Raw genomic sequence first — 18,278 nt, forward strand, 5'->3', positions numbered from 1 at the left:
AGAGATGGGAATGAGGTCATTCAGTATCTTTGCCTCCTTGAGAGGGTATTCTTCAGACTTCTCAGTAGATGCTGGTTGCGAAGGCTCTTGGAGTTCAAAGCATGATATTGTAAAGCTTAAAAACGTACCACCTTGCATTCACCACTCAAAGAACAGGAAGAACCTGTCCAAACCATGGGTGTTCCTTGTATGTGGTTGTACGTAGAGCAACACCCAGTACATGCTAGGGCTCAGGCATTTATCCTAAAGGACATAGAGCATCTGTTTCTGTACTGTATCCTGTAACTTTTCAGAATCCTTCCTATCATACCTAGAATTCTTTTTCTCTGCCCTCTCCCAGTGTTGTTTTTTGGGGTTTTTTTTGCAGTACACGGGCCTCTCACTGTTGTGGCCTCTCCTGTTGCGGAGCACAGGCTTCGGACGCGCAGGCTCAGCGGCCATGGCTCACGGGCCCAGCCGCTCCGCGGCATGTGGGATCTTCCCAGACCGGGGCGCAAACCCGCGTCCCCTGCATCGGCAGGTGGACTCTCAACCACTGCGCCACCAGGGAAGCCCCCAGTGGTGTTCTTGATTCCAGTCTATTTTGGCTTGCTGGCTTATTTTCCTGGCATGCCTGTGTCACAGTAGGACCTCTGCTTTCCCTGTAAGCAGAAACAAAAGATGTAAGTCCCATTTTGTGCTTTGTTTTTATCAAGACAAAAAAAAAAAAAAATGTAGTGGCCCTGAGATGCTGGAAGCTAGGTGGGGCTAGCCTTTGATTTCTTCAGAGTCCTTCCTCTGGGCCTTCCACTGTCCCCTTTGTCCTCATGACTCATGCAATCAGACTGTGTCTCCTCCCTGACCATGGGACTTAGTGTTACTAGGTTGAATACTAGGTAGAATAATAATAGCTAGCACACATTTCCTATTGTATAATAGATACGTTCTGTTCACTTTGCATATCCTCAAAAGGACCCTATAAGGTAGGTAATAACCCCATTTTATGATGGGGAATCCAAAGCATAAAGTAGCTTGTCCAAGGGTCCCAAAGCTGATAAATGGCAGACCTAGAATTCCTGTGTAGGCAGTCTGCCTCTATAAGTGCATTCACAGCTGGCTGTGCTGCCTGAACAGAGGTGTGCTGTGGAAAAGGGCTTCTGGAGACTCTTCATGCCTAGTATTCAGCTTCCTGCTTAACCCAGTCTAAAGTCTTCAGCTTGGGACTTACCTGGTGGCACAGTGGTTAGGAGTCCACCTGCCAGTGCAGGGGATGCTGGTCGTGCGCCACAACTAGTGAGCCTGCGCTCTAGAGCCACAAGCCACAACTGCTGTGCCACACTACTGAAGCCCATGTGCCTAGAACCCGTGCTCCACAATAAGAGAAGCCACTGCAATGGGAAGCCCGTGCTCGCTGCAACTAGAGGAAGCCCTCAGTAATGAAGACCCAACGCGGTCAAAAATAAAATTAAAAAAAAAAATGAAGTCTTCAGCTTTTTCTCTTCAATGAGAGGCTCTGAAATAAGCCAACCTATCTTTTGCTGAAATCCCTGCGTCTTTACTTGCAGTGTTAATTCCCTCAGAGCTTTAAGACCTTAAAGAAAGATGAGTTAATTCTCAAGTAGATAAAAAGATCTTGAAGAAGTAGTGCTTGGAAGTTGTGGAGGGAGGAATTGCCTCCCATTTGTTCCTGAACACCTTTCTGGGTCCATTCTGGTTTCAGCTGTAATGGTTAAGCACTTGGATAATTGTACATAGTAGTCTTACCTCCTGTCATCAGTGCCTCTTTATTCTTTTAAGACTTACAAAGTCTCCTGAACCTATGAAAGTTCCTCCTGGCATGTTAGATCAATCTGTACTCTTCAGTCTAGCTTTCAGAGCCCTTCTGTGCTGTTCAAAGGCTAAATTTAACAGTGATTAAAGGCTGTCCAAGCCACGTTGTTGCCTGTGTAAACTCTAAATGATTCCATGAACACAACTTTGCTGCCACCTTGACTTTGTCATGGTTCTTCCCTGGCAAATTCCTGGATTCAAGTAAGTCCTATTCCACACCCCGCCCCCCAAAAGTGGTGTATTGGGGGTGGTGGGGAGACTTGAATTCTTATTTACTGAAACCCTTTGAACTCGGCCAAGACTCTTGCTTACATCCTTGCTTGTCAAGTCCAGAGTTGATAACCTCAGAGGGTACAAGTACTTTTTTTCTCAAGAAAAGTGAAAAGTTTTTTTTTAAGTTTTATTGAAGTATAGTTGATTTAAGATTGTTTTAAAGTTCCAAAAGAATATTTATTAAATACAGAAAAATAGAAATGATTTTCTAAAGAATCCAAAGCCCCTTTATCTGAATCCAACCACTGTTAGTATTTTGTTATTTTTACTTCCAGTCTTATTTCTGTGCAAAACTATTTATTGAAAAAGAAAAAAAAAATAGGAACAGAAAAAGCTCAACACGTATAGAACATTTTTCTCATCTGTTAGTTTCACTTAGCAATGGGGTCAGAGGCATTTTCTCATGGCATTATAACTTCTCTGTAACTTTTTTTTTAACAACTTTATTGAAATATAATTGCTTTACAATGGTGTGTTAGTTTCTGCTTTATAACAAAGTGAATCAGCTATACATATACATATATCCCCATATCTCCTCCCTTTTGCATCTCCCTCCCACACTCCCTGTCCCACCCCTCTAGGCGGTCACAAAGCACCAAGCTGATCTGCCTGTGCTATGTGACTGCTTCTGTTGTACAGCAAAGTGACATCTTTTTCGTATTCTTTTCCATTCTGGTTTATCACAGGATAATGAATGTAGTTCCTTGTGCTATATACAGTAGGACCTTGTTTATCCATTCTGTATGTGATAGTATGCGTATGCTAATCCCAAACTCCCAATCCTTCCCTCCCCGACCCCCACCCCTTACTAACAACCACAAGTCTGTTCTCTGTCTGTGAGTCTGTTTCTGTTCCGTAGATATGTTCATTTGTGGTTTTTTTTTTTTTTTCTTTTTTGGCCACACCACACAGCATGCGGGATCTTATTTCCCTCACCAGGGATCGAACCCGTGCCCCCTGCAGTGGAAGCACAGATTCTGAACCACTGGACCACCAGGGAAGTCCTGTGTTGTATTTTAGATTCCACATGTAAGTGATATCATATGGTCCTTGTCTTTTTCTAAGTTACTTCGCTTAGTACGGTAATCTCTAGGTCCATCCATGTTGCTGCAAGTGGCACTATTTCATTCTTTGTTATGGGTAATATTCCATTGTGTGTCTTGGCAATTGTAAATAGTGCTGCTATAGGGGGTGCATGTATCTTTTTAAATTATAGTTTTGTTTGGATGTGTGTCCAGTAGTGGGATTGCTGGATCACATGGCAACTCTATTTTTAGTTTTTTGAGGAACCTCCATACTGTTTCCCATAGTGGCTGCACCAATTTCTGTTCCCACCAACAGTGTAAGAGGGTTCTCTTTTTTCCACCCTCTCTCCAAAATTTATTATTTGTAGACTTTTTTTTTCTTTTTTCTAGCCGCAGTGTGCGATATGCGGGATCTTAGTTCCCCAGCCAGGGATCGAACCTGTGCTGCCTGCAGTGGAAGCACGGAGTCTTAACCACTGGACCATCAGGAAAGTGCCCTTGTAAACTTTTTAATGATGGCCATTCTGACTGGTGTGAGGTGGTACCTCATTGTAGGTTTTTCTTTATGTATAATTAATTTTTATTGCAGTATGGTTGATTTACTGTAGTTTTGATTTGCATTTCTTTAATAATTAGCGATGATGAGCATCTTTTCATATGCCTGTTGGCCATCTGTATGTCTTCTTTGGAGAAATGTCTATTTAGGTCTTCTGCCCATTTTTCAACTGGGTTGTTTGTTTTTTTGTTATGGAGTTGTATGAGCTGTTTGTATATTTTGGAAATTAATCCCTTGTTGGTTGCATCATTTGCAGATATTTTCCCCCAGTACATAGGTTGTCTTTTAGTTTTGTTTATGGTTTCCTTTGTACAGAAGCTTGTAAGTTTGATTAGGTCCCATTTGTTTATTTTTGCTTTTATTTCTAGTGCCTTGGGAGACTGACCTAAGAAAACATTGGTACAATTTATGTCAGAGAATGTTTTGCCTATGTTCTCTTCTAGGAGTTTTATGGTGTCATGTCTTATATTTAAGTCTTAAGCCATTTTGAGGTTTTTTTTTTAGTATGGTGTGAGGGTGTGTTCTAACTTCATTGATTTACACGTGGCTGTATAACTTTTCCAACACCACTTGCTGAAGATACTGTGTTTTCCCCATTGTATGTTCTTGCCTCCTTTGTCAAAGATTAATTATCTATAGGTGTGTGGGTTTATTTCTGGGCTCTCTATTCTGTTCCATCTGTTTTTGTGCCAATACCACGCTGGTATCTTTTTTTTTTAATTTTTTGGCCATACTGCACAGATTGTGGGATCTTAGTTCCCCAACCAGGGACTGAACCCCTGCCCCCTGCGGTGGAAGCATGGAGTCTTAACCACTGGACTGCCAGGGAAGTCCAATACCACACTGTTTTGATTACCATAGCTTTGTAGTATTGTCTGAAGTCTGGGAAGGCAATGCTTCCTACTTTGTTCTTTTTCCTAAGGATCGCTTTGGCAATTCTGGGTCTTTTATGCTTCCATATACATTTTAGGATTATTTGTTCTAGTTCTGTGAAAAATGTCATGGGTAATTTGATAGGGATCGCATTAAATCTGTAGATTGCTTTGGGTAGTAAGGCCAGAAAAATGAAAGTTTTTAAGGAAACTTTAGTTTATCCTAGAGTAGCCATTTGGGGAAAAAATTAAATTGGATCCTTTCTTCATTTATTACAGCAAAATTAATTCCAGGCGACTGAAAGATTTAGATATAAGAGTACTAGAAGAAGACACGAGATTTAAAAACATACTTACCAGGGGAATTCCCTGGCAATCCAGTGGTTAGGACTCTGCGCTTTCACTACCAAGGGCGTGGGTTCCATCCCTGGTCAGGGAACTAAGATCCTGCAAGTTGCACAGTGTGGCTGTAAGTAAGTAAGTAAGTAAATAAATACTTATCAGAGTGGGGAAAAATAATAAATGTAACTACATAGAATATTTGCATGGCAAAAAAAGAACAAATGGGAGAGGGAGGATGATGTTTGCAACAGTACAAGAGTTGATTTCCTTGAACTTTTAGAACTTGGCCATTAAGCAGATAGGGCCGGGCTTCCCTGGTGGCGCAGTGGTTGGGAGTCCGCCGATGCAGGGGACACGGGTTCGTGCCCCGGTTCGGGAAGATCCCACATGCCGCGGAGCGGCTAGGCCCGTAAGCCATGGCTGCTGAGCCTGCGTGTCTGGAGCCTGTGCTCCGCAACGGGAGAGGCCACAACAGTGAGAGGCCCGCTTACTGCAAAAAAAAAAAAAAAGAAGATAGGGCCTCAGAAAAATAGGCAAAGTGTATAAATAACTCCAGAGAAGCAAAAAATAAATGACTAATAAAACATGAAGAGATGTTTAACCTTATTCATAGGGAAATGCAAATTAAGTTTGGTAAGCACTTGCCAGGGTGTGGGGGAAATGGGCTCTCAGACATGGTGTGAGTGTCAATTGATGAACCTCATAGAGGGCAACTTGACTGGGCAGTTCTACTCCTGAGTATTTATCCTATAGATTTGGTTACAAATATGTATGAAATGCTTTTCATACAGGGATATTCCTTTCAGTGTTGTTTGCCGTAGCAAAATGTTGGATACTATCAAGGTTCTGGCTAAATATACCCATGGAACGTCTGCCCTGCAGTGAAAGACTGGAGAATGAGACAACTCCAAGTGCATTGATACAGAACATTCCTCAATATATAAGTGAAAAAACAAACTGCAGAACAGTGGATTGCATTGTATCTTATTATACATATATATGTGTGTATATATGTATATGTATTATCAAGTGCACACACACACACACACACACACACACACACACACACACACGAGTTCCCTGGCAGTCCAGTGGTTAAGACTGCACTTCCACTGCAGGGGGCACGGGTTCGATCCCTGACATGCCACATGGCACGGCCAAAAAAAACCCAACAAAACATACACTTGAGCATGCATAGAATATTTTATGAAGGACACATGAGAAACTGATAATAGTGGTTGTCTCAAGGAAGGACCCAGGTTGCTGGGGAATAGGGGTGGTACCCTTTGGTACCTTATGAATATTGTACTGTATGCATTTTTTATTAGCCAAAGTAATTTTAGGATTAGGCAAAACAAACAAACAAACCAAAAACAAAAAAACAAGAAAGGACTTCCCAGGTGGTGCAGTGATTAGGAACCCGCCTGCCAATACAGGGCACACAGTTTCGATCCCTGGTCCGGGAAGATCCCACATGCTGCAGAACAACTAAGCCTGTGCGCCACAACTACTGAGCCCACGTGCTGCAACTACTGAAGCCTGTGCGCTCTAGGGCTCATGCGTCGCAGTGAAGCCCATGTACCTAGAGCCTGTGCTCCGCAACAAGAGAAGCCACCACAATGAGAAGCCTGTGCACCGCAACGAAGATTAGCCCCCACTTGCGGCAACTAGAGAAAGCCCGCGCGCAGCAACAAAGACCCAACGCAGCCAAAATATACATAAAATTTTAAAATTAAAGAAAAAAAACAAGAAAAATAAAAAGTGCATTCATTCAGCCAGACATGAACTCCCTCCTATGACAATTATGTATCACTTTCATGTCCTGTTTTCTGAGGTTTCTTTTCTCCACAATAAAATTGTGAGCTCTTCCAGGACAAGAACCTGCATAGCTGGGGGCTCAATAGATATTAAAAACTGACAAAAGGAACCCTCTGAGGTGTGCTATCTCTCCCATCGAATTCCTTCAAATTCTTCTCAGTGCCTTCCCTGCCACAGAGTCATTCTATAGATTACATTTGGATGTTGAATCCAGACATCATGCCTGCTTATAGGTAACTTTAGCGGGACCAGTTGGGTAGGAGAGGTTGGGAGTATGTCTGCAGATCTAGCCTGGGTTGACTTGCTTGCCAGATCGGTTGGGGATGACGAACTCCTAACCTTTCTGATTCTATTCTCACTCACAAATCTGGGTTAAGGGAGGCGGTCTCTTTAAGAACTGTTGTGATGGTCCCGCCCTTTAAAGAGATCAGCTGAATCTGTGAGTCACATGATTTCGGCGTCTCTTCCGCCTTCTGAAGTCGGGACTGCGTGAGAAGCTATGAGGAGCGCCGTGCTCCTCCTGAGCCTGCTTCTGACAGCAGCTCCGTTTGGCCTTCTGGGGGAGGAGACCCGCCAGGTGAGGGGCTAGAGCAGTAGGTGTTTTAGGATATGCTACCTTGAAGGGTGGTTGGAAACTAGGGCAAACAATTGGTGGGGGTGGAGTGTGCTTGCATTGACAAAAGAGTTTTTCAAACTGGGGGTCGGAGCAGCCATGGGTCACGGGACAGGATTGTGGAGTAGGGTGGATGTGAGAGCTTCCTGTCTTCTGGTGAAACCTGGACCTTGACTTAGCCCTGAGTGAGCCAGGTCCAAACAAGTGTTGGATTTCTTTCTTCCTCTCAGCCCTGTGCCCTGATCTCTCCACCAGGGTCAAGGCAGTTCTGGCTCTACCCACCTCTCCTCCACCCCACCTCTGCCCTTTACAAGAAGGTTCTGTTAGCTCCCACAAGCATTCCTCCCAAGGTCCCACCCTTTCCTCATCATTTTCCAAGGCCCCTCTCCTTATCCCCAAACTTCTTTGCTCTGTGTCTCTCCCTGATCCTGTTTGCTTGACCCTCCACTGCTCCATGTTCCAGGTGTCTCTGAAGGTCATCTCTGACTGGCTGCACCCTTCCCAGAACCTGCTTCATATCCAGGCAGTGGGTGCCACTTCCACCCTGCACTATGTGTGGAGCAGCCTGGGACCCCCAGCCGTGCTGCTGGTGGCCACCAACACCCCCAACAGCACCCTGAGTGTCAACTGGAACCTCCTGATTTCCTCTAAGCCTGACGGGGGCATCGTGGTGCTCCCCAAGGAGAGCATCCAATTTTCTTCTGCCCTCGTCTTTACCAGGGTGAGGAGGTTGGGGGAGAACCAAGGGGAGGAGTGCAGAGGAGAGGGTTCATTCGAGTTAGAGGGAGAAACTGAAGACTGGGGGTAGGTGAAGTCGAGTCAGGTATGAGAGCCTGGGGTGGGGCCAGTGAACGGGTGGTGGTGGTGATTCAGGAGAAAGCTGGACTCAGGCAAGCCTAGTCCCTCCCCACCCCCACCCGCCAGCTGTTTGAGTTTGACAGCACCAACACATCCGATGCAGCCGCAAAGCCTCCAGGAAAATCGTATCCCCCATACTCCTTGGCCGATTTCTCCTGGGACAACATCACTGACTCATTGGATCCTGCCACCCTGAGCGCCACATTTCGAGGCCACCCCATTCACGACCCCACTGGGGCTTTTGCCAGTGGCAGCCTGGCCTTCAGGGTAAGGGTATGGGGAATCAGAACTCAAAAGGCTGGTTTACGAGGGTGGGAGTTAATGATGGGGGTCGCCTTCAAACACAGGCATCCACCTGCTTCCCACGCCTCCCATGCCTCTTCCATCCTAGGTTCAGGCCTTCTCCAGATCTGGCCGACCAGCCCAACCCCCTCGCCTCCTGCACACAGCGGACACCTGCCAGCTAGAGGTGGACCTGGTTGGGGCCTCTCCCCGGGGAAACCACTCCTTGTTTGGGCTGGAGGTAGCCACGTTGGGCCATGGCCCTGACTGCCCCTCAGTGCAGGAGCAGCACTCCATCGATGATGAATATGCCCCTGGCGTCTTCCAGGTCAGGCTTCCAGCAGAGCAGCAGATGGGTGTGGGGTGAAGGGGGACCCCATTAGGACCTCAGAGAATCATTCAACCATTTAGCAACACTTCACTCAGCTCCTTTAAGTGCTGGGCACTGTGCTAATGAATTAGCCCAGTCTCTGCTCTCAGTGGAGGAGCCAGAGGGAAGGCGGTACAGTGTGACTAGTGCTCTGACAGATGGGGTTTGCAAGGGCCCGGGGGCCCAAAGGAGGGAGCTGAGTGCAGGCTTGCTGAGTGTTGAGGCTGGAAAAGGACCCAGTGCCATCCAGTCCAGCTCCCCTTTCTACAGAGGAGAGATCGATGCAAACAGCCTGTGAGTTCTAGAACCAGGCCTAGGATTCAGGACAACTCGTGACAGACAGAGGCTGGGAAAGGGTGGGGGAACAGAAAGGTCGGGCACCACTGGTCCTCCTCATCCTGCCTGTTTGCCTTTCTCCTCAGTTGGACCAGCTGCTATGGGGCTCCCTCCCATCAGGCTTCATGCAGTGGCGACCAGTGGCTTTCTCTCAGAAGCAGGGGGGCCGGGAATCAGCCATGCCCTGCCAAGCTTCCCCTCTTTACCCCACCTTGGCATACCTTCTCCCCCAGTCACCCATTGTCCGAGCCTTCTTTGGGTCCCAGAACAACTTCTGTGCCTTCAATCTGACATTTGGGGCTTCCACCGGCCCTGGCTACTGGGACAAACACTACCTCAGCTGGTGAGAATCAGGGCCTGGGCCAAGGGTTTGGGAGGTCGAAGTGGAGGAGGGTTGGGCCTCTCGGCCTTCCCCCCTAAGCCTGCTCACCTCTCTTTCTCACTCTGCTCGCTCTAGGTCCATGCTCCTGGGTGTGGGCACCCCTCCAGTAGATGCCTTGTCCTTGCTAGTCGTAGGCATCATGGCAGTGGCCCTGGGTGCTCCAGCGCTCATGCTGCTGGCAGGAGGCGTGTTTCTGCTGCTGGGCCACAAGCGGTACTCAGAATATCAGCCTATAAATTGAGGCCTGCTCTCTAGAGGGAAGGACATTACTGGACCTGCCTTGCTGGTCTGCAGGTTTGAGGGTCAGTATTCCTAGCCAGCTGCTCCCTTTTCGCATCTTGCTTTTCTGCAGAACCTCAGAGACCAGCCTCAACTTCCTGCGGACCCAGGTGGGGCTTCCTTCAAACTTTGAGGAGGGACCAGGGACAGAGTGATTGCTAGAGGGAGGGTCCCCTCTGCATTGCCTCCCCACCCCTCCATCCCCCCATTTCCCTTGAATAGGACTCACAGGCCTAAATGAGAGGCCTTCTGACTTGTCTGCTACCCTGGAGGGCATGAAATAGACTAAGTTTTTCCCCAGGGCTTGTCTCTCAGTGTGTGAGTGTTGCTGGGTCTGGTTCCAGGGAATGAGAGGGCTGGAGGTGGGCATGGAAGACAATTTCTTGTTTGCAGCACCATTTCTTCCCCAGGCCCAGTTCTCTCCCTTGCCGTGGGACCAGGCTCCTGCCAGCCACTCTTCAACATGTGGAGCTGGGAGGTCTCTGTTGCAGTCTGAATCAAACAAGGAAGGGACACTTGAGACGGTGCAAACACGAAGGAAGAGCCAAGGAAGACAGTGGTAGTTGTTTATTGTTACACACACATTCACATGGGGTTAACATCAACCACTATGTCTTCCAACCACTCCCAGCCACCACAGGTGTGGGTGTGTGCGCGCACGCGCGCGCACACACACACACACGCACACACACACACACACACACGCCTCTTGGGCAGCAGGTTTCCCTGTCTGCTCCTCTTCCCATGAGAGAGGTATGACTTCTGGGCAGTTTGGAGGTGCAAGGTTACAGGGACCTAAAGGGTTGGAAGGGAGGAGGCAGCCACACTGGATTGGGACAGCTGTAATTCACTTGACTGAGGCTCAAGAGCCTATATGGCCAGTCATGGAGGGTCCTGAATACAGGTCCCCAAGAAGGTTTTCACCAAACATGAACGTCCTATTTGATCTGATGGCCAGCCATTACCTTTAGGCATGGGCAAGGTTTCTAGTCTCTTTGAGGCCCTCTGCTTGGACACCCAGCACAGAAATGGTCAGAGTTTTGGCTGTGGCTCTGCTGGCTGCCTTACAGGAGGCTGGAGAGTGGAGCAGAGTCCAGCCATTGTGGGCCCTAGTGGCAGTGGTGGGAGGCTGCTCAGGAAGGAACCATGCCTCTGCTCCTGGTCCTGTGCCCTCAGCATCCTTAAGGAATATGGCTGTCCACCTCTTTCCCTGAAAGAATGTCTGAGTCCCTCCCGCCTAATTGTCCCAGGCTCCAAAGGTGAAGGGGAGTGCCCCAACTCGGAGAGCAGGGGACAGTCCAGGCTCTGATTGGATGGGACCCCTGTCGGGGCAGTAGGTGGGTTCATCCCACCCAGGTACCAGGGCTGGGAGCAAGGGGGTGGGGCGGCTTAGCCCCAGGAGCGAGGCCTGTAGTCTGAGGCTGAGCGGGCGTGGTCAGGGTAGTCCAGGCGGCTCTCGGAGGCAGTGAGCATGCGTTCGGGCTCCACCACGAACATATAGTAGAGGTTCCACACCAGCATGGACAGCAGGGGCAGGAATGTCAGGCCGTAGCCAAAGCCTCGGAAGGAGCGGCCCACGGCAAAGGTCAGCCAGTATATCAGCCTGGGAGGCAAGAAAAAATCGGGCTTTCCTTGAGAGGAGTACATGAGCTAACTGGCGACAGGCTGATGATGGGGGCAATACAAAGTGAAGGCAGTGGCTGGGTGTTGGTCAGCACAACTGATACCTCTAAAGACAGCCAGTGTTTATGTACTTATCATGTGGCAGGCATGGTACCAGTTACTTTAGGGGCAATGTTTAATTTAATTTAGACCCCCGCATCTCTGTGAAGTGTGTATATTATTCACCTCCCTCTTTGTGTACTTTTCAAATTTTAATTAAAAAATTTTGAGTAGGCAGTATACATTTACATGGGTCAAAATTCAAAGGTACCAGTGAGTATAGTAAAATGTCTTCCCTTACTGATTCCCAGATACCCTATTCTCGTCCTTCACCTTCTCACCTCTGTTCCACTCCCACCCCAGACATCCAGTATTTTGGTTTCTTGTACATCGTGATGTTTTCTTTACGTATGAGCGAAAAGATTTATGTTTTCCTTTTCCCTTTTTCTTTGGAAGTTTGGTAACATACTAAATATAGAGATTGTTCTGCACATTGATTTTTTTCCCCTCATTTAATGTATCTTGGAGATTGTGTTATATTAGTATATAAACAGCTTCATTATTTCACAGCTGCAGTACATTCCATTGTATTTACTTCCCCTTTTGCAGATGAAGAAACTAAGATTCCAAAAGGGTTAAGTAAGACTGGTCCAAAGTCACACATTGGGGAAATAGTAAAACCATGGTTTGAACCCATGCCTGTTCATCACCCCGTCTCCTGCCCCTCAGGGAAAGGAGAGAGTAAGGAAACCAGCTTCAAGAGAGCTTGAAGCCCAGAGGGATGGACTAGGCACAACCAAATTTCCCCTCTTGGAAGATCCATTCAAAATACACACTCCTCAGTGGCGGGAGGGCAGCAGCTTCCTCTTAATATATGAAGGATCACTTATTACAAAATAGTGATGTCTCTATTTTTTTTTACCTGGGAAACGGAGGAAAGAGTAACTGCTGCTTTTCTACTGCACCAGGAGGCAGCATAGCATAATAATAATATAAAAGTTCACATTTAGTGAACACTTACCAAGTACTAGACTGTTGCAAGCACTCTACATGCATTAACTAACTCAGTCTTCACAATAACTCCATTTTACAGATGATGAAACTGAGGCACAAAATACTTAAGTAACTTGCCCATGGTACGGAAGAAGGACCCTGGATGAGAGAAGGAAGGGACCTGGGTTCTAGTCCTGCCCCTGCTGCTGACTGACCTATGTGACTCTTCTCCCCCAATCTGTAGTCACTTTCTCTCTGTAAAATGGGTAAGATGGACCAGACGACTGCTGGTCCTTTAGCTCCCTGATGATTCTTGGGGCTTAAACCAACTTCTTTCTGAGACCAGCGTTCCCCAAGAGGGAGATGGGAGGTTGAGTTACATGAGCAGGAACGTATTTATCTTGGGAAACATCTACTGGGAGAACTTGCAGGGCTGCAGGATGGTCAGGAGGCTGGTGGGACAAGTGACCACTAGACTACAGTCAGAAGTGACAGGAAGACAGATTTAAGCTAAATAGGAAGGATGCTTTAGCAGTTAAAGCTACCTGGAATGCTATATGGAAAATAACAGGGCTTCCCTGGTGGCGCAGTGGTTGAGAGTCCGCCTGCCGATGTGGGGGACACGGGTTCGTGCCCCGGTCTGAGAGGATTCTGCGTGCCGCAGGGCGGCTGGGCCCGTGAGCCATGGCCGCTGAGCCTGCGCGTCTGGAGCCTGTGCTCCGCAACGGGAGAGGCTGCAACAGTGAGAGGCCCGCGTACCAAAAAAAAAAAAAAAAAATAACAAAAGGAAATGTATTAGGGGAAAAAATGGAAAGGCCTGCCTTTGGCTTCAGAAATTCCAAGGTGCCTTCTGGGTTAACAGTAGTTCACGTGAAAACACCCCTAAGGATTTCAGGTGCCTACAAATTCTAAATGAAAGCAGAGTAATGAGGCTGCCATGAGATCTGTGTGGCCTTGGATTGTATGAACAGGACAATACCCTTGTCCAGCCCCCATCCCTCCCATCTGACAGGAGAATTTCCTGCCTAGAGGGAAGGACAGGGGATAGTGGAGGGACCAGGGCCATTTAGCAAAGTAAACACTGGGGAAGCAGCGTGTTGGAGTGGGGGAATTGAGAACTGTTTCCAAAGATCTGAATTTGTCTAGGCAATTACAGAGATCAGAGTCAGGGCAGCAGTTTTTAGCACAATATAAAAAAGGACTTTCTAATAATTAGGACTTCTGAAAAATGAAACAAGACTTGCCTTATAAAGAACTAAGCACTTGGTTACAGGGGCTGTTCAACCAATGTTCAGCCAATGGCCACCTGACCAGAGTGCCACAGAGGAGTGGCTGCAAGGGGTGGGAGGTTGGTCTAGGTGATACCTGAAAGCCTTTCCCGTTCTAGGTTGATACACGTATCTTATGAAAGACATATGAGCTGATCACCTGCTACCAGGTGAGGTAAAGTGCAAGGAAGAAAGTCACTCAACTTTCTGGGGTGCACATTTGGGCTGATGCAGAATCCAGAAAGCTCCCTGGCTCTCCAGACATTCAGATGCCTGGGCCTCTTGAGCACCAGCACCTCCCTCTGCCCCACCCCCAGCCCCAGCTCACCGGGAGATGGCGAAGAGACCAGTGAGCAGAGGGAGCAGTTTGAGGGTGTCTTGGGGCAGGTAGGTGGAAAGCACGGCCAGGTTGAAGAAGTAGAGGATGAAGAGCTGGACCGACTGGGCCACGTATCGCCGGTGGATCTCCACCTCCCGCCGTGGCTCCCCAAAGGGCCGCAGGGCAGAAAAGCACAACAGGCTCAGCCCGTACACCAGGATCCCTGGGTAGGGTTGGAGGACACATAGGGTCAGGAGTGGAGCGGCAGGAAGGAAGCTGGAGGCAGGGTTCGTAGCAGAGAGCTCATGGGCATGGGCTCTGCACCGTGGGTGGGGCTGAGGTGGTCCTGGGAGGAGGTGGGCACACAGGGGTGACAGGGTGTGGGAGGCCCTGAGGGTCCAGGTCTAGTGAAGGGAAACTCCCCTGCTCCCCAAGCCAGGCAGGCCCTGCCCTCCAGCCGAGCTCCCACATGCCCCCTCCCTTCTTGCAGGGCCCAGGCTCACCCAGTACAATGGGGAAGGTGGCAAAGACCCCGCAGCGCAGCGTGTAGATGAGGCGGGAACTCATGGTCGGCAGGCGTGGGGCATCGAAGGGCAGGAAGGCATATGCCCCATAGAGCAGGCAGGGGAAGAGGATGAGGGCGGCTCCCACCGAGGCCATGGCCCTCAGCCCCTCATGGCCTCCACGTCCCCTGCAGCACCCACAGGAGTACCCAGGCGGCCTCACCACTGCCTCGGCCCACTTGCGCTCCGGGGGCTCAGGGTGGGTGGCCCGGGTGGGCAGGAAGGTCTGGCGGCGCTCACCCTCGCTGGCCTCACAGCACACAATGAGGTCTTCCTGGGGCCGCCGCTCAATGCACTGTAGGTCGATGGGCACGAAGGCCCGGGCCACCTTCTCGGGCAGCAGGTTGGCGTCATCTTCGGGCAACTCCTCTAGCTTGGTGGGTGGCTCTGACTTAAGGGGCTCAGGCTCAATGTTCCTCCAGCCAGGGGGATCTGAGAACGGAGCACTGGGCTGGGGGCCAGTCCCCCAGGGCAAGGTGGCAGCCTCACTTACTGTGCTGTCTAGACCATCCTCCGTCCCTTCTCCGGCTGTGGGAGACCCAGCTGAAGGTCCCGCTCTGGAGGACTCAGCTCCAGGGGACTCAACCCCATCTTCCCCTTCCAGCTTCCGGCCATTGGGGACCAAAGCCTGCGGAGGGCTCTTCTCCAGGGCCTCCGGCCCCTTCACTTCCAGCAGGGCCAGGGTCTCGGGTTCTGTCATCCTGGGGCTTCACTTCTGGGGTCTACCGCAAGGTCATGTCACCCTGGAGGGAGTAAAGTTCTTTCAGAAGCTGCGGTCCTCTGGCCCTCAGGAAGCGCTGACAGAACAGGAGGTCTCCAGGGCAGCCGGCCTCATGGACTTTAGTCCTTTCTGGGACCTTAGGGAGAACATGGTCCGGAGGAAGGTGTTGAAACAGAGGGAGGCAGGAGGGAAGTGAGAGCCGAAATGGAAGCACCCTTTCGACATCAAATGTTATTCATCAGGAGAGGGTGAGTCAGGGGGCACAGGTGCTGGCAGCTGTGGCCTCAGCCAGCCTCCACCCACGCCTTCTACCCCCTCCACCAAAACCCCTGGGGTCATGGCCACCCTAATGCAGGAATGGGAGGAAAAGGAGAGGTCTAGAATTTTGCCAAGGATTTTATTCCCACTAAGGATATTCTTGTGGGACAGAGAAGCTGCCCCTTCACCTCCACACCTCCCATTCCCCTGCAGATCCCCAACTGGAACTCTCCTGGCAACTGATACCAACGATTTGCCAAGAGATCTGTCCCAAGGAGCTGGCAACAGCAGTGCATCCTGTTCTTTTGTCACCAATCTGGATACCTGGTCAGTTTCCAAACTTCTCAGTAACCCACCCACAATGTCTCCGGAGGGCCTGAGTCTGTTCATTCTGATCTCTAAGTCTAATCAAGACTGTTTCCCGTGCCTCCTCTCTGGTCTTTCTTCCCTCCCTGCCGCCTTCCATCTCACTGCTTCTGGATGGGGCTGATTCCCCTCTCTCCACCTCTTCAAAGACCTCCTAACCCTTAGTGTTTGGACCCATGACACCCACTTACTTTCCATCTGGAGAGAGGTAGAGGGTCCCCAGTGTCCGGGAAGGAGCTGCCCAGCTCCCTGCTGGCTCTGCGAGTATTCCTCTCAGTCTCCCTCCCTTTACCTGTGTCTCCAAACCAGTCTGACCAGAGCAGGTGCGGCCCAGTTTAAAGGGGCAGGCCCCGCCCTGCTGAATCTGCCGACAGAAAAAGCATTAAAGGAGGACGTCATCCTTTCTGAAAGTGGGGGTGCAGCTGATCATAGAGGTAAGTGTGTGTCCTAGCAACATGGGATGCGTAGGAACCCTCAGCACAGGAAAGCAAAGGAGGAAGAAGTGGGTTTGGGCATCAGAGGGTGCTTGGAGTAGATTGGGATACCCAAAAAGAGGTTGAATTTCTACACTTATTCATTCAATATTTATTGAGCACCTATTATTAGCTAAGCACAGACACAGGAAAGAGCAAGATGACAGGCAAAGTGTCTGTGCTTGGGACTTCCCTGGTGGCGCAGTGGTTAAGAATCCGCCTGCCAATGCAGTGTGCACGGGTTCTATCTCTGGTCTGGGAAGAGCCCAGATGCCACGGAGCAACTAAGCTTGTGTGCCACAACTACTGAATCTGTGCTCTAGAGCCTGCGCGCCTAGAGCCTGAGCTCCACAACAAGAGAAGCCACCGCAATAAGAAGGCCGCGCACCACAACGAAGAGTAGCCCCTGGAAGAGCAGCCCCGCTCCCTGCAACCAGAGAAAGCCAGAAAGCCCACGTGCAGCAACAAAGACCCCACGCGGCCAAAAAAAAAAAGCCTCTGCGCTTAAAGAGCTTGTTCTTTTGGGATAACAGATAATAAAGAAGCCTAGCAACTAAACCAATATGACAATTTCAGTAGGGAAAACCTCTTTGCCAGAATGATATTTGAGCTGAGACTTGATGGGAAATCAGGAGAATGAGTGTTCCAGGCAGAGAAACAGCAGGTAAAAGGCCAATAAGTGGGAAAGACAGGTTGTTTCAGGAACAGAAAGAAGGTTGGTGTCTGGAAAAGGAATTTATGTTCCCATTACAGCGGTACACAGGTCCCCTGACACCTTGCCTTTTAGGTTAGGTTTAAGGTTTAAGAAAGCAATTGGAATCCAAGGTGATCTTTCCGGGGGCAGAAACGCTTAAGGGTGTACCTTCTCAGTCCTGTGGATCTTTTCCCCTGAAGTTATTTGAGCTTTGTGAGGGCAGGGACAGTGTCTGGATTGCTCATCTCTGTGTCTCCAGAACCCAGCATTGTGACTGGAGGACAGCAGGTGTTCAATAAATGTTTGCTGGACTGGTGAGAGATGAACATGCAAGTGGAAATCTTTGGGTTGGGGTGCGGGAGCTGAAGGGCCGAGGTGCCTGTACAAGAGTCCTGTATTGGAGGGCCTTACTCTTACGCTATGCTTGACTCTTTCCAAGAAAATTTTCACATACACGCTTTTTGTTTGTTTAAATAATGGGGGAAAAGGGAGAAGTGGAATCACCCTAACTAGTAATCTGAAAGGGGCTCGGCTCAAATGTGGCGGGGGTGCGGGCAGAAGGATGGACCAAATGACCACCGTCGGACAAAGCAAAGTCATACTCCTAGCTGTGAGTCCATCTGCCCGGATCCAGCTTAGCCTCAGCTCCCCCGCAGAGTTCACTGTTCGTTCTCTGGCAGCTTTGTCAATAAAGTTTTTCGCAAGGGCTTGCAGAAGCCAGAAAGATGCCATGCTGCCCACAGTTAGTTCTGGCAACTTCCCGGGAGGGAAAACGAGTTTCGCGAGATTTGGTAGTGGCAGGCCACTGGCCCGCAACTTCCAGCTGGTATCGCGAGATTTGGCAGGCGGAGGAGGAGCTGTCGCGGGCAGCTGCCTCGCAGCTATGGCGGCCGAGCAGGGCCGGCGGCGGTGGTGGCTGCGGCTACGGTCGGAGACGGCAGTGGTGGCGGTAGCGGTAGGTGGCGGGGGTCTGTGACCGGGATCCGCCCCCGGGCCCGGGCACCATGAGCCAAGGCCCCCCCACAGGGGAGAGCAGCGAGCCCGAAGCAAAGGTCCTCCACACTAAGCGGCTTTACCGGTGAGAGGGGCCGGGGTGTGAGTGCAGCCGCCAAGGGAAGTGGGGGGGGACAGCGAGGGGCGGGGCCT

The 18,278-nt window shown here is 49.7% G+C and overlaps 3 protein-coding genes across 6 annotated transcripts in view; 2 read left to right on the forward strand and 1 right to left on the reverse strand.

Annotated features, from left to right (window-relative positions):
- Positions 1–7,160: 7,160 nt before the first annotated feature.
- On the forward strand, positions 7,161–10,364 carry GLMP (glycosylated lysosomal membrane protein). 3 transcript variants are annotated; one of them, XR_003003627.1, is made up of 7 exons: positions 7,161–7,272; positions 7,772–8,029; positions 8,233–8,433; positions 8,558–8,776; positions 9,241–9,497; positions 9,612–9,838; positions 10,226–10,364. XR_003003627.1 is itself a non-coding variant. In XM_024748253.1 (6 exons), exons 1-6 carry the CDS (start codon positions 7,195–7,197, stop codon positions 9,775–9,777), a joined length of 1,179 nt encoding a protein of 392 aa, XP_024604021.1. In that variant the 5' UTR covers positions 7,161–7,194; the 3' UTR covers positions 9,778–10,117. The 3 variants fall into 3 exon arrangements, 1 of the variants encoding a protein (XP_024604021.1); XR_003003626.1 differs by having other exon boundaries at positions 9,612–9,925; positions 10,226–10,354; XM_024748253.1 differs by lacking the exon at positions 10,226–10,364 and having other exon boundaries at positions 9,612–10,117.
- Positions 10,365–10,367: 3 nt separating this feature from the next.
- On the reverse strand, positions 10,368–16,238 carry TMEM79 (transmembrane protein 79). Its single transcript, XM_024748254.1, has 4 exons — positions 16,157–16,238; positions 14,561–15,363; positions 14,067–14,280; positions 10,368–11,418 (listed from the first exon to the last, which is right to left on the reverse strand). The coding sequence occupies exons 2-4, from the start codon at positions 15,318–15,320 to the stop codon at positions 11,205–11,207; spliced, it is 1,188 nt and encodes a 395-aa protein (XP_024604022.1). The 5' UTR covers positions 15,321–15,363; positions 16,157–16,238; the 3' UTR covers positions 10,368–11,204.
- A 1,749-nt stretch (positions 16,239–17,987) lies between these two features.
- The window catches only part of SMG5 (SMG5 nonsense mediated mRNA decay factor), a 27,737-nt gene continuing 27,446 nt past the window's right edge, over positions 17,988–18,278 (forward strand). Inside the window, exon 1 of one of the 2 annotated variants that reach the window (XM_024748175.1) lies at positions 17,988–18,210. In XM_024748175.1, coding sequence (XP_024603943.1) covers positions 18,137–18,210 — 74 coding nt within the window. In that variant the 5' untranslated portion in view covers positions 17,988–18,136. The remainder of the gene's footprint in view (positions 18,211–18,278) is intronic. The other variant, XM_024748176.1, reaches the window with a different exon arrangement.

This window comes from Neophocaena asiaeorientalis, unplaced genomic scaffold (genome assembly GCF_003031525.2).
Source record: "Neophocaena asiaeorientalis asiaeorientalis breed wild unplaced genomic scaffold, Neophocaena_asiaeorientalis_V1.1 scaffold76, whole genome shotgun sequence".
Lineage (NCBI taxonomy): Eukaryota > Metazoa > Chordata > Mammalia > Artiodactyla > Phocoenidae > Neophocaena > Neophocaena asiaeorientalis.

Coding starts and splice junctions, on each gene's coding strand:
- GLMP (XM_024748253.1), top strand. CDS start 7,195: ATGAGGAGCGCCGTGCTCCTCCTGAGCCTGCTTCTGACAGCAGCTCCG. Junction 8,434..8,557: donor GTGGCAGCCTGGCCTTCAGG/GTAAGGGTATGG, acceptor CTTCCATCCTAG/GTTCAGGCCTTCTCCAGATC. Junction 8,777..9,240: donor ATGCCCCTGGCGTCTTCCAG/GTCAGGCTTCCA, acceptor CTTTCTCCTCAG/TTGGACCAGCTGCTATGGGG.
- TMEM79 (XM_024748254.1), bottom strand. CDS start 15,320: ATGACAGAACCCGAGACCCTGGCCCTGCTGGAAGTGAAGGGGCCGGAG. Junction 14,281..14,560: donor CACCTTCCCCATTGTACTGG/GTGAGCCTGGGC, acceptor AACCCTACCCAG/GGATCCTGGTGTACGGGCTG. Junction 11,419..14,066: donor GGTCTCTTCGCCATCTCCCG/GTGAGCTGGGGC, acceptor CTTGCCTCCCAG/GCTGATATACTGGCTGACCT.